This window comes from Pantherophis guttatus, chromosome 10, assembly GCF_059756535.1.
Source record: "Pantherophis guttatus breed Tessera chromosome 10, ASM5975653v1, whole genome shotgun sequence".
NCBI lineage: Eukaryota > Metazoa > Chordata > Lepidosauria > Squamata > Colubridae > Pantherophis > Pantherophis guttatus.
The window spans coordinates 485,581-510,058 of NC_142072.1; the positions used below are offsets into that span (position 1 = coordinate 485,581).

The 24,478-nt window shown below is 49.3% G+C and overlaps 2 protein-coding genes and 1 long non-coding RNA gene across 3 annotated transcripts; 1 reads left to right on the top strand and 2 right to left on the bottom strand.

Moving 5' to 3' along the window:
- Positions 1-490: 490 nt before the first annotated feature.
- On the bottom strand, positions 491-8,111 carry LOC117677828 (cytochrome P450 2G1-like). Its single transcript, XM_034438306.3, has 9 exons — positions 7,932-8,111; positions 4,930-5,092; positions 4,691-4,840; positions 3,965-4,125; positions 3,443-3,619; positions 2,712-2,853; positions 1,791-1,978; positions 1,223-1,364; positions 491-879 (listed from the first exon to the last, which is right to left on the bottom strand). Exons 1-9 carry the CDS (start codon positions 8,109-8,111, stop codon positions 698-700), a joined length of 1,485 nt encoding a protein of 494 aa, XP_034294197.2. The 3' UTR covers positions 491-697.
- Positions 8,112-8,114: 3 nt separating this feature from the next.
- LOC148112327 (uncharacterized) lies at positions 8,115-16,324 on the top strand. The gene is made up of 2 exons (XR_015729457.1): positions 8,115-8,201; positions 9,994-16,324. It is a non-coding gene; the product is annotated as an uncharacterized LOC148112327 (long non-coding RNA).
- On the bottom strand, positions 15,899-24,421 carry CIPC (CLOCK interacting pacemaker). The gene is given in 5 exon segments (XM_060693753.2): positions 15,899-18,852; positions 19,028-19,203; positions 19,530-19,578; positions 19,581-19,740; positions 21,680-24,421. Coding segments are annotated over 4 exon segments (1,224 nt in total). The 5' UTR covers positions 19,722-19,740; positions 21,680-24,421; the 3' UTR covers positions 15,899-17,994.
- Positions 24,422-24,478: the final 57 nt, after the last annotated feature.

The window sequence follows — 24,478 nt, forward strand, 5'->3', positions numbered from 1 at the left end:
CAGAGTCTGGCCCGAGAAGCTGACCGGAGCTTGGTGTGCACCGGTGCTGCCTGGTAGCCATTCTTCTCCAGCCCTGCAAGGCGGCTGAAGGAGGCTGGGCAATTCAGGCCAGGTGCTCTACTGGCCCAAGAAACAGGGCTGAAGGGTCCCTGGTCTTTTGTCCAGCCTTTTCCGCACTCCACAAAGCTCACGGCCTGAGCAAGAGGAAGTCCACGTATAGGGGGGCATTTGGGGCCATGTGGTCCAGGACAGGCCGGTGGGGGAGGGTATCCCGTGGCTTTTTATGGCAACGTGCTGGGCAGATCACCATTTCTCTGGCTTCTGCTCTTGTACTTTTTCTGCTTTGCTCTCTTGAAGCAATACCACGTAGGCCATCTAGATTTACCCCAGTGATTGTGTTGGGGTACAATACCAACCAGAAAACAAGCCCACACACACACACACACACACACACACGACTTAGAACAAACCTAGGCTGCACCAGTTCAGGTCACCTGCATCCCCGCAAAGCTTTATATTTTCAAGGCAAACACCTGGAAGAGGCATCTTTCCCCAGCCCCTCAAAGATCCTGGCCCCTGGGGGGGTTGCAGAGAAGGAGACTGTGCAAACAACCCCCCCCCCCGAAAGTCCAGCTGGTGCAAAAGCACAGGAGTGCAGAGGTGGGGCGCACTCGCCCACCCGCTTGGCTCCCTTCTCTCAGCGGGGGACGACCGAGAGCTCGTACAGGGGCGGGATGGTGGCAAAGCCGAACTCTTCGGGTGTCAGGTCAATGTCCTTGGGCTCCACCACAGGCTTCAGCTGGAACCGCTGCAGGATGGTGGTGAAGAAGAGGAAGAGCTCCATCCGGGCCAGGGCTTCCCCCAGGCAAACACGCTTCCCTGTGAGGCAAAGGCGGGAGAAGCAGGCTTAGTCCCTCTGGGCAGGTCCAAGCCATTTCCTGGCCAAAAGCTGGATGGCCAGGAGCCGCTCACCGTTCCCTGGGAAAGGCAGGGCCGCTGCCTAGAGGACCACCTTCCGCCTCTTCCCTGGGTTCCTGAGTTGCCAGTGGGGGCAAAGGGGGGTCCAGCATACGCAGGAAATGCCGAGACAGCCCCCAATGCCAGCTTGGCATGGAAACCAGAAAAACAGGCCGCAAAAGGAAAAATCCCAAGGGCAGCCAAGAAGCCTGGCCCGGGAGGGTGGGTGTGTGGAGGGGAGAAGGGGGGCTCTGTGTATCTGCACCTGCAGAGAAGGGGACGAAGGCGTCGTTCCTCTTCAGGCGCCCGTTCTCATCCAGGAAGTTCTCCGGGTGGAACCCTTCGGGGCTTTTAATCTTGGTGCCGTCATGCAGGACGGTGCTGAGCAGGGGAAAGACTTCTGTGCCCTGAGGAAGGGAAGGCCCGGCTCAGAGGGATAGAGGTTCTTTCGCCCAGGTGGCACAAGATGCCTGAGCAATCTGGGCAAGGCGGCCAAGAGACAATCTCCTTTTTGCAGTGACAGAGCGGGGGCCGGTTTGGATGGTGCTGAGTACCTGGGTTTTCCTACCCTTCTGTCTTGGGACCCCATCGACACCCTCCCCCCAGCACACCTGGCCAGCTGGGTGGGCGGAGAGGAGGCACTGCCTTTGGGCCACTAGCAAACTGCCCCCTCAAGGTGGGCACTTTCCGCCTGGGGCTCCTGCATCCTGGCCAGCCCTCCTCGGCCCCTTGTCTCTCTGCCCGATCCTGCTGGGCAGCCCAACCAGCACCCAGTGTGGCAACATGCCAGCCCCATGCCCCTTGGCCCATCTTCCCCTCCCCAAGGCTCTGACCTTCGGGATGAGGTAGCCTCTGAATTCTGTGTCACGGGTGACCGCGTGGGCCACGTTCATGGGGATGAGGTCGCTGAACCGCTGCACTTCATGGATGACTGCGTCCACGTAGGGCATGTGGCTCCGGTCTTCAATGTTGGGGATCCGGTTCTGGCCAATCACACTGTCAATTTCTTCCTGCATTTTTGCTGGCAAAAGGTGGCCTTAAACTTAGTGGCTTCAACTGCACTTTCTCTGATGCTCCTGGATCAGTGGCCAAAGAACTGGGCAGGAGGGTCTCCACCTGCTGAGGAGGCTATTCTCAAGGGCCGTGGGGCTGGCATCCCCCCTTTCGTCCCACGGCAGGGGAAGCTTCTGGCCTGACCTCCTATATGGGTGGCTCTCAGGCTGGATCCAGGCCTTTGTGCAGCTCACAGCAACTTCTTGCTGGCCTAGCGATTCCGGTGGCACTTGGGTGGGGGCTGCTTCCTGGCCTAGAGGCATGTGCTCTGGTGGGGCTGAATCAGTGGTGAAATGCTACCAGTTCGCACCGGTTCAGGCAAACCGGTAGTGATAAAAACTACTGGTTCGGGCCTACTGGTAGTAAAAAAAAGGAAATCCCAGTTTCTAGTGAATCTAAATCGCACAGGATAGCTGTTCCCCCCCTCACTGTTCTGCTTACCTTCCCAAGCTTCCTTTTTCTGTGCGAAGCGTGCGTTTGGCATGTACTGTGCATGCACGTGTGTGCAGTGTGCGTTTGATGTACACTGCACATGCACGCAAAGAGTATGTTTGGCGCACACCACATACCACGCACGCACGCACCATGCATGCGCGCACATGCAGCACACATTTGGCGCACACTGCACATGCACAGCCAGCGAACTGGTGGCAAACCGGTTCAGGTTTCACCACTGGGCTGAATCACACACCCCCAAATACCTTGCACTTCAGGGTACTTCATCAGCAACAGAAATCCGTATCGCAGGGTGGAGCTGACCGTCTCTGTCCCGGCAAAAAACAGGTTGAGGGTGGTCATCTCCAGGTTCTTCTGGTTGAATTCGCTGTTCGGGTTGTCCTTCTCCTGAAGGCAAAGTGGAAGCCAAGTGCATGAGAAGCCCTGGGGGGGCTCGAAGGAGGCTTTCCAGCTGGGTTTGGGGGTGCACACCAGGCGAGACGAGCCCTCTTTGGAGGCTGATCAAGTGCCAGCACCCCCAAAACAGAAATGGCCCCTTGGTCCTATCGAGTGGCCAGACTGGCCAAGGGATTCCCAGGGGATGGGCTGCCTCCACTCCCGGCCTCTTTCCTGCTTCATCTGCCTCCCTCCCCATCTCTGCCAGTGCCCCAGTGCCCTCTGCAGGAAAGGAGCCGCAAAGGCTGGGCATCCCGAGGTTGCCCTTGGAACGAGGGAGGAAGGGCAGCTTGGGCCCTGGTGCAGCTGCAGAGACTGTGGCCTGGTGGGCTTCTCGCTTTCCCTTTGGCTGGGTTGGAAGTTCTTTTGACAAAATCCGGCTGAGAAGCTCCCATCTCCCAGCCTTTCTGTCCTTTGGTGATTGTGTTTGCTTAGGAAGGGAAAGCCTGCTCCTACCCCTGGGGCTTCTTTTGCCCTGTGGCAAAGCCCCCTGTGCCTTGTGGCTGGGGAAATCATCCTTGGCTCTCTGCTCGCGTCCTACCTTCTCCATCTGGATGAGAAAGCAGTCAATATAATCCCGGGGAGAGTTGGGGTCCAGGGTCTCCTTGTTCTTCTTCACCCTCCTGGCAATGAAAAGCCTCATGTCCTCCAGGATGTCATAGATCTTGGTGTGGGGCCCTGGGAAGTATCTCAGGAGGTTGGCGTAGATATCGTAGAACTGCAGGAAACGAGAGGAAAAGGATGGGTCAGAAAAGAGCTCATTGCAGCCAGTGGATGCATAGCCAAAGGGACTCAATGAGATCAATTAATCAATTAATGAATGCAGCATTTCAAGAATAAATCAGCAGGTGCATTTGCAGAATAAAGCTGATATGAGAGGAATATTGGAGATTTTTTCTTTCAAGGGTCCTTTCCTCCCTCCTGGCTGCCCCTTGTGCCTTGGACCAGAGTTCTCATCCTCCCAAGCCACGGCAGTTGCCCAGCGTCTTCAGACAGTGCCAGCTTCTCTGAAGGAGGAGCAGTCTCGGACCTCCCATTTTGCTGCAAAAAGGCGAGGAGCTACCTGAGACCAGCTGTTGCTCATCTGCCGAAAGCTGTCATTCATCATCTTCATGAGAGCCAGAAATTCCTTGTCTTTGTAATCGAAACGATTCCCAAAAATGATTGAACAGATGACGTTGGACACGGAGCAGTTGAGGAAGAAGATGGGGCTGAAGGGCTTCTCTGGTGCAGAGGGAGAAAGAGAGAAGAAAGGGAGGGTCAACAGGTTTTAGGAACTGCTTAGGCCAAAAAGGTAAATAATTTTCTCCTGATTTGTTTCGGGAGGGGTGGAGGTGGTTCCTCTCTTCCCCTGTATGTAATTATTTGCAGAGGAAGGGATGCCTGATGCCTCTTTGAGTCATTTATTTATTTATTTATTTATTTATTTATTTATTTAGTTAGTTAGTTAGTTAGTTAGTTAGTTAGTTAGTTAGTTAGTTAGTTAGTATACCGCCCTTCTCCCAGAGGGGACTCAGGGCGGTGAACAGCCAAAATTAAAAAACATACAAATACAAAAGTTAAGATAATTAAAAAATTATTTTTCAGCCCAAGCATCTCCTGGACCAGAAGTCTCCTAGTCCGAGCCCCTGCTCAAGGTCTCCTGCCTCTCAGGTCCCCTCTGGCCCTGTGATTCTATGTTTATCTTCTGGACATCTTGACCTCAGCATTGCTATAATGGATTGGATGGTGGGTTGGTCCAGAGGCCTTTCAAACCATCCCCTCTCTCTCTCCCCCTCCCCAGCCTCACCTTGGGTCTTCTGAAATTCCTCCAGCAGGAACTGGGCCTCCTCTTGAATCCGCTCCTCGATGGATTTCTTCCCCATTCCAAAATTCCTCAGGATGGTCAGGGAGAACCGGCGCAGCTGCTTCCAGCGCTCCCCCTCGGCAAAGATCACCCCTGGGGGGCAGAGGAGAGCAATGGGCCCCATGGCCAGGAAAGGGGGGGCAGCCTGGCCTGCTCCTGCCCCGCCAGCCTGAGACCCTCACCGTAACCCTGGAAGGTCCTCTGCAGGGTCGGGTTGGTTTTCCTCCCGGAGAATTCTTCCGCCTTGTCAATCAGGGCCTCCTTCACGGCTTCGTAGCCACACAAGATCACAATCGGGCGGTTCCCAAAGTACACCGTGAAGACGGGGCCGTATTTTTCCCGCAGCTGCACACAGGAAGAGGAACCAAAAGGAGAAATGAAAATACAGGCAGTCCTCGACTTGCAACCACAATTGAGCCCAACATTTCTGTTATTAAGTGAGACATTTGTTAAGTGAGTTTTGGCCCATTTTACAATTTTTCTTGCCACGGTCGTTAAGTGAATCTGGCTTCCCCATTGACTTTGCTTGTCAGGTGGTCACAAAAGGGGATCATGGGATCCGGGGATGCTGCGACCGTCAGAAATATGAGACCGCTGCCGACAGTCCAAATTTTGATCACGTGACCATGGGGATGCTGCAAAGATTGTAACTGTGAAAAATGGTCATAAGTCACATTTTCCAGTGGATGGTCACTAAACAAACTGTTGTAAGTCAAGTTCTACCTGTACTCAGATCCAGCTCTCCAGAGTTAGATGGCCCCGTCCCTGGTTCTACTTCAGGTGAAGATGGGCTGCCATGTTCACATTCTCTGAAGGGAGGGAAGCGGCCATGGCTGAAATCCTTCCCAGAGAGAAAATGGGCCACAGGGTGCTTCTTTCATCTGCCCCACCCTGCAGGGCTCCTCTTTCCACAGGCGGATCACCCACCTGCCTCCGTAGGTAGCTGCATCACCCAGCTTTGGCTGATCGACAGATTATTTTGATTCATGGAGCCACCCATCTCAAATTCATCAATTGGGTAACCATGAACGGCCAAGCAAGGTCTGCCTGAGGACAAACTCGAATGGAGAACTGAGGGTTCCCAGGGCTGCAGGGCGGATGAAGGAGAAGGCAGCGCCTTCGTGCCTTTGTGAGGAGCCCCAGAGATGCCCTTGGCTGAGCCTGAGCCTCAGGGTCATCCGTGTGGAAACCTGGAAGAGTTGGGATCCATCCAAGCTTCCTTGGACTTTGCTTCCAAGCTCTTCCTTCCTCAACCAACCGCATGGAACCAACAGGACATGTGTCACTGGATTACTACAAATTCTTGGAACGCAATCAGAGTTTCTCTGCTGTGGAAACCGGCCTCCACTGCCCTTTGAAGGACAGCTACAAGGAGGGCTGGATTTCCGGTTGATGTCGCAGTGGGAACGGATGGAAAATAGCGGGCTCTGATGAGCCACATGAAATCCAGCTGGATGAACTGCTGCTGGGAGGCTTTCGAGCCATAGCTGTCTTGTAGGGACGGTAAAGGAAGGAGAGGCATTTTGTGGACTGCGAAGAATTGGAAATTTCCTTGCTGGAACAGAAACAGCTCTCCCGAAGCAGCAGCGGGGGCGGCAGCTATCTTATGGAGGTAATTAAAGAAAATTATATAGACTTTAAATTTTGGCTAATTGCAAAGAGATATAATTGGGGAGGTATTAATAACCTTTTAAATTGTTATAAAATAAAGTTGCAGATGTATGAAAAGTTACTTTTGATATTTAAAAGCATGCGTGAATCTTTAATAGGCAAAAAATCTTCTCATTTTTTCCAATATTCATCTTTTTTGTATAATCCTTTATCACAAATTTAAATTTTTTCTCCATATTTTATAATTTCAACTTCTGCCACATTATTTTCTTTCCATTATTCTTTATCATTTTCAATTTTATATGAATAACATCACTTTACGCCTTAAATTTCTCCTCAGTTACAGTTACTCCAGTTAAAAATGGGTGGTAGGGGTGCTGGCTACTCTAGGTTAAGATATATTATCATGATGATTTTGATTATGTATAAGATGTATAAGTTGTGACCCAGTCAACACTCTGTTCATAAAACATGTATGATGAAAGAATTTTTTTAAATAAAACTTGTTTTTTTAAAAAAAGGAGGGCCCATTTCATTTTTGCCTTGGACTAGGCTGAGCGTCATTCAACTCGCAGGACTTGAGCTGTTGTGGCTCAAACGATTGACCCAGAACGTTTGCAGGGCAGCCACTGAAGGTGCCTTGATGAATCACCAGTTGCCTTGACAGTCCAGTTCTTGGAACAAGAACGTAAATATTGTTTATTAAATAAACATTTCTTTATTCATCATGTAACATAACACACTGTGTACTCCTTAGTCCAAAGAAAAATTGCACAATGTCCCAAAGTTGCACCAAGACAACACACACACACACACACACACACACACACACACACACACACACACCTAAAGTATTGGAAACAAAGCTTCCAATATTCTAGAAAACGGCTCTGGGGGATCTTTTGACAATGGAGGCAGCATTGGTATCCTTCAGGTGTGTAGCTCAGGAAAGGAGATATTTGCATTTCCTGATGCTTCATCATTAATATCCCAGACACTAGACTAATTAAAAATGGGTGGGGGGGTTGGCTACTCTAGGTTATAGAATTGCTCCCCAAAACAACTTTGTGTGCCATGCTTTGGGGGACAGGCTTTCCTCTGCCAGCTGAATAGTCTTGACACGGTTCCCCAAGGAAAGCAAATCATTTTCCCAGCCCCATCAGGCTGCTCGAGAACCGCTTTAGTCTAGAAAAGTGTTCTCTAAACTTAATTCTTGTGGCTCCCAGGGAGAAACTCGATCTGCTTGATCAGAAGGCAATTCTGCCAAATCCAAGATGCGATGGCCAAGGGGAAAACTCCTTTCCCAGATATCACGTAGGTGTGAATGCATAAATGGAAGCCGAAGTAGAAAGGAAAGAAGACCAATCCAGATTGGATCCCAAAAGAAGATTCAGCCCGAAGAATCTCACGGAAGCTAAGGGAAGGTGGTGCTGGAAGGAGACATCTGGGAACATTTGGGATCGTGGAAAAGGAAGACCCAGGGCGCTGGCTGAGGAGACCCAAGAGGCCAGGTGGAAGTGGACGAGGGGAGAACGTCTCTGGGGCTTCCCCTGGGCAAGGGAGGTGGACTTACCTTGAGGAGGGAAGACAAGGTTTTGAATGCCTTAATTTGCAGGAAGTTCCCAACCAGAGGCAGAGGAGAGGGTCCAGGAGGCAGCCGGCCCCTGGCAGAGGACTTCCTCCGGACGAACAGCAGGACAAGGCAGGAGAGATAGGCGACCAAGAAGAGGGAGATTATGCTTGCCAGCTCCATGTTGTCAGCCTCTGTCCAGACTCAGTGCGGTTGTGGGCATTTAACTGGGGCTGGGTTTGGCACCACTTCTAGGTTATGTAAGAGCACCAGGTAAATATATCAAATGCTTAATCACTGATACTGGTGCCAAATCAGAAAGAAAGTTTTTTTTTGGTAACATATGACCTAGGGTTCATCAGTCATATCTCTGCAGAGTGTTTATGCCATGCCTTATCTCCTCGCTTCTCTCTGTTTTTCCCCTGGTGCCCATGGGCATGGCTGCATTCCTGCGTAAGGAGGGTCCTGGCATTGGGGGCCTCCCTCTGCTTCTCCACTCCAGGTGCTCAGAGGGCCACCAGAAGCTCCCGGGCCAGCTCAAGCAAGGGCGCCCCAGGAGCTTCAGCAGCTGTACCCAGAGACCCAGAGGAGAGGGAGGCAGTGGCAGGCCTTGGGTTGGTGACCAGGCAGTTCCTTCAGGCAGTGCAGGATCTGCTGGGGATTGATTGATATTGATATTGATTGATTTAAAAGATTTATAAGGCCCCCTATTTTAAATATGACTTTTGGAAACTCAAGTTTAAGAGAGCAGTTGTGCCCAGCCTGGTGGGAAAATCTGCATCTGGGCAAAGTTACCTGGGACAACTGCAGGGAGAGGCAGTTGTTTCCAGCTGTTTTCAGGCCTTGACTTGGGGATCAGGAGCCCAGAGGCTCCCCTTTAGGAACAAATGGATATGGGCTGCTGCCCTCCAGATTGGCATTTAGTGTGGTCTCTGACTGGCATTTGGGCTTTGCCATTGGGCACGCTACAGGCCAGGAAGCTCATCTGCAGCCAAGAGCTGGAAATCTGGCCCTGCACAAGAGCACCATAAAGTCCAGGGCCTCAAGGTCCCTCAGGGCACCCCGTCTGTGGAGCCAGAAGTGGGGTGAGGCTGAAGGTGGACTTTTCCTTTAGTCTCTCCTATGACAGCAAAGCCTCCTCCCCCCCCCCGATGCTCCTGGCCCTGGGGATTGAAGCAGCAAATGCCTCCCGGTCAGATGGGGCAGCCCTTCAGGACCTTCAGTGGGGATCTTCACTTGAGGAGACCCCCTCAGACCGGGGCCCTTCCAGAGGACTGGTCCCCACAGAACGCCCTGGGCTTGGCAGGTTGCAACCCACCAGGTCTGCCATGGAAGGCTGTTGGGGAGACTGTTGACCCCCAGGGAAGAAATCAGTGGGAAGACAACGCCCCCCCTCCCCACCGGAGGGCATCTGGACAAGACCAGGCTTGGCAGAAGGTAGATGTAGGAAATGCTTTGTGGGGTGTCTTCCCCATGTCTCTATTTGCATCTTTAAGTATTTTCAGGAAGGACTTTAGCTAACAGGAAAACCAGTGTTTACACCAGGTCTGGCAGAGGCGGGGACGCAATTACCTGGGGACGAACGGGACCCTCCCTTACTCCTTTCTTTGTATTGGCAGCACACAAAGTTGTGCCATCTTCCCTCACCTTGGGCGGCACAAAGTCTTCCCCATTTGCTTGCGGCAGATGTGAGGCAATATTCATCTTGCCAGATGTGTATATTGCTCCTAAGCATAAATGCACAAACAATTTTTAATCATTCCCAGTGCATTTGAAGCCTGTTCTGCCCCCAACAGCCAGCCGCTCAGAGACCCAAAGCTCAGGCAGGGTTGGATTGAGGTCTGTGAAGGGTGGGGTGGGGTGGTTGTGTTTGTTAGTCAGAAATGTTTTCTGTTTAAAATCATATCCTTGTACTAACAGAAGCACCTTCAGCACAAACAAAGCCCAGGCTGTTGAAAGTTGGATCTAGCCCAATAACTCAAGGACAGACTTCAATTCTTTTCTGTATCTTTATTGTAGGCTTAATGGTACTGGAGGTCACTGACCTTGTACCTTTCTCTTTCAGGTATACATCTGGATGGGATGTGGACCTCGTGGTCGGAGCTATAATACCCAGGAGGAGGGGCAAAGAGGTAAGGAGTGGGTACAGGGGTTATGGGGTATATGGTTGGTTAACCCTTGCAGGGCCGGGTGATCAGGGAGGTGTTGTAGTTTACACATTTACCATGACACAGGCGGAGTTTGACCCCAGGCAGGGAGCCAAAGCCCTACAATGCCGGCCAAAGGTGCTGACAGCTCCTCCCCCCACCCTTAGAGGAGGGAAGGAGCCCAGGGCAGAAGCCGCAGCCGAGCTGCCCCCCCCAACCACGGCTGGCCTTTGGGGACCCCTTCTTGTGGGCCTTGCCGGCTGTCCTAAGGCAATTAATAGGACGGCCGCCCTTCGCAGCTCTGCGCTGGGGCTGAAGAAGGGAGCGCCGCCTCCGGAGAAGCCCTGCCGGTCCGCTCGCCCACCGCCCCCGCCTCTTTGCCAAGGGTCGCTGCTGCGGGGGGAGGGAGGCCGGCCGGGCTGGGCAGCTGTCCGGGGAAAGGGGTGAGCCGGGCTGCCTCGGACAGCGGCCCCGAGCGAAGGGCCGGGAATTGCGTTCCCCGCGATCCTCCGGCCCCGGGCTTGAAAGGCAGGCGGGCAGGGCAGTCCTTGTCCCCGAGTGACCCTGGGCAGAGCAGGTGGGAAGGAGGCCTTCCGTCCCCGATACAAGAACGGGAGGGGGGCTGTGAGGAGCGCCCTAGTCCAGAGGCAGTGTAGCTCTTGGGGGGGGGGCAGCCCCTGGGCGCTGCTCGAGAGGGAGGGGAGGACCCCCGGCAGAGCTTTGGAGCCCAACCACCCGCCAGGATCCTTCTTCACTCTCCAGATTAGCTGAGGGGACGGGGGGGGGGCAGCCTGACCCAAAACCAGTGGCGGATTAAGGCTCACTGGTGCCCTAAACACTGACAAATCTTGGTGCCCCCCTCCTCTGTACATACTGTACAAACGAAGCCACTCTTCATTGGGTTTTTTTTCTTTCTCAACTTTGTGGTGCCCCTTCGGGCCTGGGGCCCTAAACCCCACATGCTTAGTCTGTTTAATGGTTAATCCACCACTGCCCAACCCCCCCCCAAGAGCCTTGGGGTTGTTAGTTAATCCTGGCTGGCGCCTTCCTTCCTTGGCAGGAAATCCCCAAAGCACCTCCATTAGAAGAAGCCCTTTGGGATTGAATTGTATCTGGCAGGGGAAAAAGGCAAGAATAAAAATGAAGTTATTACAAAATGCTAAAATGAGGGGTGATTTTGGTTTACCTAGCTTTCAACTTTATTATCAAGCAGCTAGCTTACTGTGGATTAAAGAATGGATATCATTAAAAAAATACTAAATTGTTAAATTTGAAGGGACATGATTTGTTGTTGGGATGGCATGCTTTTTTGTGGTATAAAGGAACTAAAATACAGGGGTACTTTAGAAGACATAAAATACATGAAACCTTATGGTTGAACTGGGAGAAGACAAAAAAAATCATTACTTGAAGATACCAGTCTGGGTATCTACAATTGAAGCATTTTCGTATCCAGTGGCGTTCAAAGGGAAACAAATTATAAGATATAAGGAATTATTGGACAAAAAGGGTGAACTTAAATCAAAGCAAGATATGATCAAGGGTATAAGATGAATTGGTTTTCTTTTTTTTTTTTATTGCAAAAGTTTTACAATTACATTTTCTCCCCTTTTTCCCCCCCCACCACCCACCCCAAACTTCCAAACCTCCCTAACCCTCCCTAACCCTCCCCTCCCCCCAGACTTCCACACAATATACTCATATCCGATACAAAACCCCCCTTAGTATAAAACTTGTATAAAACTTGAACCCCTCCCTCCCCCTTATAATTTCTCTTTTTATCTTCATTACATTAAAAAATTTCTAATACATTATTTTCAAGTAAAAGCTATTTGATACTTCCTAGTTTGATATTTGTTCTGAACATATTCTATCCACTTTTTCCATTCCCATTCATAAGTCTCTTGTGAACAATCTTTTAAGTATGCTGAAATCTTCGCCATCTCTGCAAAACTGGCCATCTTCAAAGTCCATTCCTCAATAGTGGGCAAAGCTTCATTCTTCCAGTATTTACCTATCAACAATCTTGCTGCTGTTATCATATACAATATCGATTTTGTTTCACCCAATGTAAAACCCTTAACTATACCCAATAAAAACAATTGTGGAGAGAATTGAATTTTTTTCTTCAAAACATTCTGCATGACCCACCAAATTTTTATCCAAAAAGCCTTAACTTTTCTACAGGTCCACCAAACATGATAATATGTAGCATCCAAACATTCACATCTCCAACATTTTGGCTGAACATTAGGGTACATACATGATAACTTTTTGGGGTCTAAGTGCCATCTATAAAACATTTTATAGAAATTTTCCCTCAAATTCTGCGAGTGTGTAAATTTAACGTTCTGAACCCAAATTTTTTCCCATGTTTCCAACATCACTGGTTCTTCAAAATTTTGAGCCCACTTAATCATACAATCTTTAACTAGTTCGGTTTCTGAATCCCTTTCTAACAAAACATTATAAAGCCTTTTAATATGCATTGGACCTTTCTCTTTTATGTGTCTAACCAATTCTTCCTCGTGCAACATAATACCAGTTTTTTGGTCCTCTTTCCATCTCAATTGCAATTGGTTATATTGTAGCCAGGTTATATTAATTCCTTCAGCCAACAGTGTCTGTAGTGTCTTCAGCTGCCATCTGCCCGCATCTGTAAAAAGAACCTCTTTATATAACCCCCCCCCCAGTGACATTATATTTGTATTCCACAAAGTATGACCAAGATCCAGCCATAGCGGTATTTTATAATCCCATTTGAATCGGTGCTTCTTCCAAACTCTCATCAAAGAGTCTCTAAGTATATGGCTTTTAAATACTTTGTCGACTTTGTTATCATAAAATAAGTAGGCATGCCATCCAAATTCAAGATCAAAACTTTCTACATTCAATATTCCAGTCTTTTTCCTTCCAAACCAATCACTTGTTAGAGTCAAAGCTGCTGCATCATAATATAGCTGTAGGTTTGGTAGTTTAAGACCTCCCCTTTCTGGAACATCTTGCATAATTTTCAATTTCACTCTCGGCTTTTTCTCGTTCCAGACAAACTTATTCACTCCAGCTTGCCACACTTTCAATTGTTTATCACTTTTAAGCACCGGAATCATTTGAAACAAAAAAAGAAATCTTGGCAAAATGTTCATCTTAACTGCTGCTATTCTTCCAAGTAGAGACAGTTGCAGTTTTTTCCAAGTCTCCATATCTTTCTGCACCTCTCGCCACAACACCTCATAATTATTTTGAAACAATTTCATATTTGATTCTGCAACCTGGACTCCTAGATATTTTACCCTTGGTACAACCTCAAAACCTGCCCTCCTTTCAAGCTCGTGTTTACGATCTTGTGTCATATTTTTAACTATCATCTTAGTCTTTTTGTGATTCAGTCTAAAACCTGAAACTTTACCATAGTCTTGTATAATGTCCTTCATCAGGATTATTGATTCCATTGGCTGTGTTAGGGTAACAACTAGATCGTCTGCAAATGCCTTTATTCTGTAATCCTCTTGCCTTATCATTATACCTTTCAAGATATTAGAGTCCCGTATTGTGTTTAACAAGACTTCTAGTGTTAAAATAAATAAAAGTGGGGACAGCGGACATCCCTGTCTTGTTCCTTTTTCAATTTTAAACTCTGTTGTCAAGCTTCCGTTAATAATAATCTGTGCCTTTTGCTCTTGATAAATTGCTGAAATCGCCTGTACAAATTGATCCCCAAAGTTCATCTTTTTAAAAGTCTTTAGTAGAAAATTCCAATCCACTCTATCAAAGGCCTTCTCTGCATCCAAGAAAACCAGCACTGCAGGGATCTGTTTGTTCTTCTCAAGATATTCCAATAGATCTATTACTTGCCTTACATTGTCCTTCATGTATCTACCCTCGATAAATCCCGCTTGGTCGTCATGAATCACCTTTTGAATTACTGGCATCAACCTGTTGGCTAATACTTTCGCATAAATTTTATAGTCGGAGTTCAAAAGAGATATTGGTCTATAATTCTCCGGTTTTTTAGGACCGGCTTGCTCTTTTGGTATCAAAGATATGTAAACTGTTGTCCATGATGGGGGTATTTTACCCCCTTGTTGAATATTGCAAAATAAATCTCTAAGTTGTTCCACCATTTCGACTTGCAAAGTTTTATAATAGACTGCAGTCAAGCCATCCGTACCAGGAGCTTTAGCTATTTTTAATTGTTTAATTGCTACTATTATCTCTTCCACTGTTATAGGATAATTCATTCTTTCCTTTTGTTGGTCAGTAATTTTTATAACTCTTTTATCATCTAGATATTTTTCTATAAGTCCATTCTGCACATCCTCTTTAGCATATAAGTTAGTATAATAATCCACAAAAGCTTCTTTAATTAATTTTTGTTGAAAAATTTCTTTCCCTCCAATATCAATACTATCAATAGTCCGTATACTGTTTTTTCCTCAATGTATAGGCCAACCATCTGCCCGGTTTATTAGCGTTACAAAATGTATTATGCTTCGCATATTGTAAGTTTGTTGCAACTTGTTCCGCCATAAGCATTTGAAATTGGTCTTTCAGAAGTTTTATAGCACCACATATTCTTTCATCTGTTGGATTTTTAATAAGTAACTGTTCTTTATTCTTTATTTCTGCTTCCAATTCAGATCTTTTCTTTTGTCGAATCAGTCTATGTTTAGAGTTCATATAGATAAGCACTCCTCTCATGTAAGCTTTACTTGCATCCCAGACAATTTCTATTGGGGTGCTTTTATTCAAATTTATTTCAAAAAATTCTTTCAAGTGCTTTTTAAGTTCTATTATATTTTTTTCATATCTGAACAAGTTCTCATTTAATCTCCAAGAGCGTCTCTCAGTCTTGCCTATCTCAATTTCTATCCATACTGGGCTATGGTCAGTCAAAGTTCTTGGAAAAATCTTTGTTCTTTTTGTTTTAACAAGTAGATCATCTGACAACAAAATGAAATCAATCCTAGAGAAGGATCTATGTCTATCTGAAAAAAAAGTATAGTCCAATTCTTTTGGATTGTGTATTCTCCAAATATCTTTTAATTCCAAATCTTCTTTCATATCAAAAAAGGTCTGTGGTAGCCTAATCCTAGACTTCGCCAAACTCTTTTTATCTAATTTGGAGTCAATTACTCCATTCCAGTCTCCCATGATTAAAATAGATCTATAATCCCATTGCAGTATTTTAGTATGTAACATTTTGTAGTGATCCTGTTGTTGATTGGGAGCATAAATTCCAATCAGAAGAATTTGGCCGTTTGTTGTAGATAATTCAATTGCTACAAACCTACCATCTTCATCTGCTTCTATAACTTTAGCCGAAAATTTTTTATTTACATAAATAACCACACCATTCTTGGTTTTCATACATACAAATACTTTCTAGATATCGAGAAGATCTTAAACAAGGTTTTTAAAATGTATTGACTAATTTAGACAAGATTTTCATGGGTTCTTATGACCACGTAATTAAAAAGCTATATGGTTATATATTAGAGGTTAAATTGGAAGAAGAACAAGTTAAAGAATCAATGATAGCATGGGGGAAGAATTTTGGCTATGGTATTGATTTAGAGAAATGGCAAAAATTGTGGTCACGTAATTATAAAATGACAATGTCTACAGCATATAAGGAGAATTTGTATAAGATGTTCTACAGGTGGCATCTACCCCCGTCGAGAATAGCCAGAATGTTCCAGAATAAATCCGAGAAATGTTGGAAATGTCATCAGACCCAGGATCCTATTACCACATGCATAGAAGCAAGGAGATACTGGACTAAGATACACACGTGGTTGGAAAAAATGATAAAGAGACATATTGACTTTAAAACAGATATTTTTATTAGGGATCATACTGGAGACATATAATAAAGAACTGCAGTATTTAATTGTGAATCTTTTGACAACAGCCAGAATTGTATTTGCTAAAAACTGGAAAGGAGAAGAGTTACCTAATGATGAAGAAATTATTAAGAAAATGATGGAATGTGCTGAAATGAGTAAATTGACATTTGAAATAAGAGAGCAGGAAGATAGACAATACTATTTGATATGGGACTTATTTTACCAATGGATAGAGAATAAGAATTGGAAATAATTATGATATAAATGGATGTTGAAATTTTTGGAAATAAACTAGCATGTTTAGTGATAAATTGAAGAGAGGAGGAGCACAAAAAATGCCACCAACTGATACACTGCCTTTAATTGTATGGAATGATAATATTTTTATGCTTTGTTTTTGTTTTTGAAAAATAAAAAAGCGTGACTGCCTCAAGTTGTCTGTGTTGCGGCCACAGGCCAAAAGGCTTTCCTCCCACCATGCCTGCCTTTCTTCCTTCCCTTCCCCTTCCTCTGTCCCCCAGATGTGGGTCAGGGGCATAGAGACAGCCTCCTCCCCCCTCCCCACTGTGGCCAGAGCAGGTGAAGCAGCCAACTTCCAAAACCCAGAACAGACACCTGGGAGCAGCTCCCAGCTAAAGACTGTAAATACTTAAAACAACTTTTTTTGGCACTTTCCAAAGCTCTGCTCTGCTAGAATGGCAGATGAGGGCCCTGTCACATTTTTATACAATTTGACTTTTCCTTGTATTAGTTCTCTGGAAACTTTTTAAAACGTGGGTTTACTGTTGTTGGGCTACATTTTCTTCTCCCAGAAGCCTAAAATCCACATCTGGACAAGTACAGAAGGTCCCAGCCAACAGTCTTCCCGAAACAGGGATCCCCGCCTCCAGAATAACAGACTTGCTATGGACTTCAGGGGTCTCCAACCTTGGCAACTTTAAGCCTGGTGGACTTCAACTCCCAGCTTTGCTGGCTGGGGAATTCTGGGAGTTGAAGTCCTCCAGACTTAAAGTTGCCAAGGTTGGAGACCCCTGTTCTAGTCCAACCCTCTGCTCAGGCAGGAAATCCTATAGCGTTTCAGAGAAATGGTTGTCCAATCTCTTCTTGAAAACCTGTAAATGTCAAAGGCTTTGATATAACCCCAGAAGCTGGTCAGAGGCAGTAAACAGTAATCCAGAGGTTCTTGGGGAGGGGGTGATCCAGATAGACACGGAAGACATCTCAAGGGGGAGATGGGACACACTTCTACGCTTCTCTCTCTGCTCTTGCCCATGGCTAGGCCCCCCCCCTGGCGGCCCCTGAACCTTCCCAACAGGCTGCCCCTACATCACATACCCTTCCCAAATGTGGTTCCCCAAGCCTTGTGCCACTCCGGCCTGGCCAAAGGGGTTTCTTAGCATCTCTGGCGAGGCTGAAGGGCTGATCCTGGGGTGCCCAAGACTTTGCTCACTCCAAGATTGAAGTTTTGCTGCCCTGCAGTGGCTGCCCCAGCACCCGTTCACCCCACGGCACCCTCTTACCCACAGGGCAGTGGCAAAGGACAAAGGCTGAATCACATCCAGATTTTTACTTTCTTTTATTAATGCCTCTCCTGGTAACAGCAGGGCAGGCTTCGGGGGGAAGCTTACTTCTGAACAGCCTCAATGTTCATCAGCAGAGAACCAGCTCTTTCAGGGCACAGTTGCCCCGATGAACAGACCAGTGCAGCTGCTAGCCGAGGGCCAGGGGAGTGATGTCCGGATTGCCACTTTGGGTGGGTCCCCCACTTCTGACTGCCCAAACTCTGGAGACAGAAGCTCATGGCTGACGCAAAGAATGCCCAACATGATGGGTGCTTCCCAAATGCCTTCCTCCCTCTCCATCTTTCTGGGCTCTGATCCTGTGCTTGCTAAACCCCATCCTGGGAGCTCAGGAGAAACCAGCCCACCCTGAGACCAAGTACCACACCAGGAAAAGGAACGCCTTCGCCGGCAGGGCAAGGCCAGGCAGGGCCCGTTGGCAGCTGCCAGCTCCTTTGGTGAGAGAGATGGTGCCCCTTTGCTCAGGGCACAACGTGAGCTCAGGGGGCAGCTAAGGCAGAGCCACAGGCAAGGTGGTGTCTGGGCCAAGAGCCAGCCCAGAGCTGGACAGGAGCTCTCCAGGGCTGGGCAGGAGAGGGCCCGTGGGCTGAGCGGCTAAATTTGGCTGCTGCCCCAAGTGGCTTTGAGCACCGCCCCCCTTGCTGGATGGGCAGGGGGCTGCCAAGCAGCAGATGGCGTCCTGGAAGCGAGCCCACACCCGGGAGTCGCTGCTCCGGATGGCCTCGCACAGCAGCTGGGCCTCTTCCCGCAGCTGGGCCAGCTCCCGCTGGGTTCTGCTGTTCTGCCGGAGCAGCTCCTTGGTCCGTAGCGTGATGCCCAGCAGCCCTGACCTGCGCAGGATCTCCACTGTGTTGTGCAGGCGGTGCTGTCTCGCCAGGCTGTGTCCCCCCGGCCTCCTGGCACCCTTGACAGCCATCCTGTCCCCAGCAGGGGATAACCCAGCGCAGGACAGGGTGGGCCGAGCGGGTGCCTCTGGCCACACAAGGGCAGAAGTCTGTGAGTTCGCAGGCGACTCTTCTGGCGGTTTCTCGCAGCTGTCCTTTGTGGTGGGGGCTTCTGGAGATGCCCAGGCCTCCCCTGCGTAGAATTGCTTGTGCCTGCTGGGCTCTGCCACTGGGCTGGGTGCTTCCTCGGCCTGCCAGCCCAGGTGAGCAGCAATTCTGGGGTAAGCGCTGAGGGTGGGGAAGTGGATCTCCTTGACAGAGGGCTTCTGGCTGGGGAGCATGGGCTTCAGAGAGGCCATGGGCTCCTGGAGGAGGAGGAGGTGGGCTGCAGAGCTGTGAGCACCCTCCAGGGGGTGCTGGTTGCTCCAGGCCAGGAAGGGGGTCGTGGGGGACACTCCCAGGGTCTGTAAGAGAGCGAGAGGGACAGGGGGTCAGAAGGGAGGCTTCCCTGGGCCACCCAATGGCATCCGATTCCTAGGTGCCATAAACACCCACAGGCAGGCAGGTCGGTGGTGTGGCCAGGCTGGGTGAGGGGGGGTGAGGAAGGGCCTGGCCCAGGTGGCCAGCCACACAGGCTACCTGTTTGAGGATCACATTCTTGATGAGGTAGAGAGGTGTGAGCCCACCAGGAAAGGTGCCACCCAGGAGCCTCTCCTTCGCTTTCTGCGACTTGGCCGGCCTTGGGGGCAAGGGTGGGCTGGCCGAGTCCTCGTTGTCCGTCTGCTCAATGGCACTCAGGCACTCCAAGCTGCCGTCTGTGCAAAGAGAGGGGGGTGAAGCGAGTGAAGCCAGCGAGGGGACAGGCTGGGTGGCTCCTGGCCACAGAAGCCCTTTGTGGCTGCCACTCCTGCAGCGCCGCCCACGCCAACTCGGGTGGTTTTGAGGAGCGAGTGCGCCAGGTTCACCCAGCATCATGCGGGTCACCCTTCCGCTCCCAGGGAGAAGACCACTGTCCTCCTCTTGCCCCCTTCACCTCCACCCAGAGTCCCCAGCCATTGATTCCGCACCACTGGGACAGAGACCCTGCCCCAGCAAGGGGGCTGTTATAGCATGCCCCCCACCCCCGGGCAAGGGTCCATACCTGAAAATCCAGAGTCCTTTTCTCCTTCACTCACTGGGCAGCTGGGATTGGGGGGGGGCAATTATGGGAGGCCCTTTCCATCTTCTCAGGCTGCCCCACGTGGCCCCCCCACTTTGAACCTGGCCTGGCCAATGGGCTCCTCTTGTGATGTGCAAGGCAGGAAGGGGGGCTCGAGGGCTCATTGGAAGGCATGCCTGCACCTCACACAGTCCTGTAAGGAGGCAAAAATAGGGTGGTGAGAAAGACACAGAATAGTCAGGACCCAGTTTGTGGGGGCAATAAGCTGACTTTGTATAAATATACAAAAGTATGAAGGCTCTTGCTTAACGCATTGTAAGCCGCCCTGAGTTTCTGGAGAAGAGCGGCATATAAATTAAAGCAAAAAAAAAAATCACCCCACAAAGCAGAATTCCCCTCCCCCAAAATGGCAACCAGCAGCATCTGGAAGGCTCCAGTTCACCCTTTGCCCCTGCTGAACCTGAAGTGCCCCACCGGCTGGCACATCAAGCACCCTGCTAAGGGCTGGGCAGAGACAGGCTGTTCTGCCCCAGCTACGGACCCCAAAGAACGCAGCACACACAAAGTCTGTACAAACTTTAGTTTACTAAAATAAAATCATTTTTTTTTTCAATCAAAGGCTGTTAATTAACTTTCTTAACAGCCTGCAAGAATCCAAAGAATAAATAATCTTAATCTTACTATGGTTGGCAGAAAGCCCAGAAGCAATTTGCAGAGAACCAAGATCAAGGCACGAAGGAGAGTGAACGAAGTTGTTCCCTGCAAATTGCTTCAGTCGGCGTTCCTCCTTAAATAGGCTAAGGGAGTGGCCAATTAGCCCCAAGCCTTACTCGAGGAGACCTCCTCCTGAGGAGCCACTCCTGCCTTTTGGCAGCTCTGCGCACCCGTGCACTGAGAAGAGGCTCCTCCTCTTCATCTTCTTCACTTAAGGGAGCTTCTGGAGATTCTGAAGGCGCTGGCTGAATCCCTGCCTCTGGCACCACATCTTCTCCAGTCTCATTGTCCGACTCAAGTGCCAGCCGCACAGGCCGCGTATGGGCCACAACACAGGCATGCTAACAGGATACCCCCTATGCCCCCCAAGCAAGGACAGGTGGACAGTCACTGGATGAGGCAAGGAGCTGCAATCTGAAAGGGCAGAGCAGAGCAACTTCAAGGGCACCCCTGGTCTCCAGGGATTGAGTGGGGGTGGGGGGAGGATATATTGGGGAAGTCCATGTTAAATAAGGAGGGGCTGATCCCAGGAGCGCTACCCTTGCACCACACAGCAGAGGCCACCAGTTGGTGCCAGCAGGACCCATTCCCCTGGGAAACTGCCATCCAACTGCCATCCACCTTCCCCTGTGCACTGGGAGTGTGTGAGGGGGAGTCTTGGCAAGGAAGGGACCTTGCCTGCATCTGGTCGAGGGGTCTCTCGTTAAAAAGAGAAGCAGCAAACAACCCTGGGCCCCATGAAGCCAACCCGGGGAGGGGGCACCTGCATTGGTGTGCCCTTGTGAACCCACCCATGGCGCTTCTGCCATCCGTGCTCGGCCTGGCCTTGCTTCCCCAGGAATGGCAGAGCCTCTCTGGCTGTGGCCAGCAGCAGGTGCCCTCTTCTTTCCTCCGGGAGGGGGTAAAGTCCCACCCTGCCCTCCGCTAGGGAGGGTTCCTGAGTGGGCGGGGCCTGGAGCACCGGGCAGCCCAGGGAGGTGGCTGATGAGACAAGTGAGCCTGCCTGGTGGCTTCCTCTTCTCTCCAGGCCCACAGTGGATTGTGGGCAGCGTTAACTTGGAGGCTGTGCAGCCATGTGCACTTCTCTCTCTACCTCTGAGCAGACCCAGGCCCACCTTAAAGACAGCCAGGCAGGCTAAAAGTGGAGAGGGTCAAGGACCTCCAAGGGGCTGCAGAAAGTGGCAGCTTCATTGTCTCCCTCCAAGGCCAGAATGCCAGACACACACACATACCCCGCCCGAAGCGTCCTTGGCAATGGGAGAAGCTGCTCTGGGCTACGCAAGCCATCCCTGCCCTTCGTTCTTGCAACCATCCAATCCAATGCACTCCTCCCCTCCCTCTCCCTGACCATCACCAACTCAGAGATGGCACCTCTAGGAGAAGGGCAGGCTGGTGAACGCAGCTCAGCCTGAACATACCAGGCTCTCCATGCCAAGCTGCTGATCCAGTTCTACAGAGGAATGACTGAGTCTGTCATCTGCACCGCCATAACGGTCTGGTTTGGCTCTGCAACCCAACAAGACAGACAGAGACTTCAGAGGGTAATTAGAACTGCAGAAAAAACAACTGTTACCCATCTGCTTTCCATGGAGGACCTGTAGACTGCACGAGTCATAAAGAAGGTTGTGAAAGTATCTACAGACCCCTCACCTCCTGGACATAAACTGTTTCAACTCCTACCCTCAAAACGATGCTATGGAGCACTGCACACCAGAACAACTAGGCACAAGGACAGTTTTTTCCCGAATCTAAACAAATAATTCCCTCAACACTGTCACTAAGGCTGCATTACTATTACTATTAATCTTTTCATCGTTCCCATCACCCATCTCCTTCCACTTATGACTGCATGACTGTAACTTTGTTGCTTGTATCCTTATGATTTATATTGATTTGTTTCCTAGTATGATTTGATTGCTTATTTGTTCCCTATGACTATCATTAAGTGTTGTACGTTATGATTCTTTTTTATTTTTTATTTTTATTTCTCATAAACACATTTACATGTACAGTCATTTTCATCATTTTTTATTCATCTTTTCTTTTAACCTTCATTTTTAATTTTTACTTTTTCGGGACTGCTCTTTTACCCTTTACCTTTACTCCAATCTTTCTTCTTCTCCTCCCTTTCTCTTCCTTCCTCTCTCTTCTCCTACTTCCTTCGTTCTTTCTCTCCTTCTCTTCCCCACTTCTAACCTTCTCTACTCCTCTTTCCCCTCTTTTCTTCCTTTCCTTTTCCCTTTCTTCTTTCTGTTCTCTCCTCTCCTCTCTTCTCCCTTCCTCTCTCTCTACTCCTTCCCCTCTCTCCTGTTGTTTCCCTTTTCAGTTCAATCTAAAGTGGTATTTAAAGTGTACTTTTAAAGTGATATTTTTCTTTTTTGTGTTATTTTTTGTTGTATGTATATGTTTGATTTTTAATGTGTTTTTAATGTGTTTAAAATAAAAAACTTTTTAAAAATTAAAAAATAAAGTGTACCTTGATTCTTGATGAATGCATCTTTTATGTATACTGAGAATATATGCACCAAAGACAAATTCCTTGTGTGTCCATTCACACTTGGCCAATAAACAATTCAATTCAATTCAATTCAATTCAATTCTATTCACAGAAGGCATCTCTGCAGGCGTCATTCAGCCCTCCCTAAACGGTGCCCCCCCCCCGGACTGATGGGTTTTTAAACAGATTAAGAGAGTTGGAAGGGACTTTATAGGTCATCTAGTCCAGGAGACCCTACACCATTTCTGACAAATGGCAGCCAATCTTTTCTTGTGTGGTGCAGAGGGCTTGAAACATCTGTGCAGCACCCAAACCCCATCCTGCCCCAAACACTGAGATGTGGCCCACTTTGTTTAAAGCATGCCAAGGGGCAAGTCCCCTGTCTGCTCAGCCTTTCGGGAATGTCCCCTTGTTTTCTCCCGCTCTGGATGTGGTCCCGCCCTGCTCAGCCCTGTCTCCAGGGGGCTCAGCTATCCCCCAACACTGTCAACTCTCCGGTCCTGCCCCCACCCCATTCAGCTTGCTAGCCATGTGTCTGCTTAGCACAGGGCCTTTCGGGGTGGGTGGGGGGTGCAAGGAGAGGAAGGGCCCCGAGCAGAGAGGCTGCACCGCCTTTCCTAGGTCAAGCCAGATTATGTAACAGCACAGAGTGTTCCCAGCATGGCAAGATCCAGGCTTCCCTGCATGCCTTGGAAGTGGGTGGTGTGAGTTTATGTGGGGGAGGGAGGTGCTGAAAGGGAATCTGGTTTCTGCTCCAGGAGAGTGGCCAAAGGAGGAGGGAGGGGCCACTGGCTGGATCACATGCTGCTCCTCGCATCCAGCCCACCCAGCGAAGCACAGCTCAGCTCCAAGCAATGAAATGCAGCGGAGGGGACTGAAAAAATCCCCCTACACACAAACACATACACCCAGAAGAGGGATTTCTAGCTCCTGCAGCTGATCTCTGGGTGAAGAGAGCCTGGAAGAGAGGCCGGTGCCTCCCGGTGCCTTGGGCAGCCCTTTTCTTTCCTAGGCCCACTCATCATCCCCACCACTCTCTGAAGCCCAGAAAGCAGATCCTCATTTGCAGCTGCCTTGCCGCATTCCTAGCAGCCAGACACTGGGTTGGGAATTCTGGCCCCGTTCGCGGGAACCCCCGTTTGCCGCATATCCAGGCCAGAGACTCTCTCATCAAGGCCTTCAAGAAACGATCACTAGCACTCCAGTCACCCCCCTTTCAGGCCTGAGTGAAAGGGACCCCCATCCGGCACAGCTTAGGAAGGGCACCCCAGCAAGCTAAGGGCACCTGGCCTCTTTCAGTAGCACCTTAGTTTGCTCTGCAAATCCCAGCTGTCCATCACAGCCTTGTGAAACAAGCTGCTGTAACTCCAACCGAAGGAGAGCAAGTTGGAGAAAAGAGATCTGGGCGATTAGTCTGCAGCCCCTGACTGAAGCGACCCCCCCTCCCCCACCAGCCGATTCCTCCTCCACAAGTGCTGGACTAAATTACCATCAACTATGGATCACAAAGGGGCCAGAAAATCAAAGCTGACTTCTGCTACCAGCTTAAGGACAGGGAGGAAAGGGGGGGGGGGCAATAGCTGCAGACAGATCAGGGGCCCTTAGCTGGCTTCGGGGGTCAGCCTATCCCCTCCCCTGGGTTAACCTGCCCATCCACCAGCAGCCTCACCTGAATGGGGCAGAGACCCTCTCTCTCCTCCTCCGATGTCCTCGGCCATCT

What these genes read in the sequence shown, in the direction of transcription:
- LOC117677828 (XM_034438306.3), bottom strand. Translation starts at nt 8,111, where the DNA reads ATGGAGCTGGCAAGCATAATCTCCCTCTTCTTGGTCGCCTATCTCTCC. An exon ending in TTCTCATCCAGATGGAGAAG is followed by an intron (nt 2,854 to 3,442) that starts GTAGGACGCGAG and finishes CTTTGCCTTCAG; the next exon opens with GAGAAGGACAACCCGAACAG. An exon ending in GAGGCTACCTCATCCCGAAG is followed by an intron (nt 1,365 to 1,790) that starts GTCAGAGCCTTG and finishes TCCCTTCCTCAG; the next exon opens with GGCACAGAAGTCTTTCCCCT.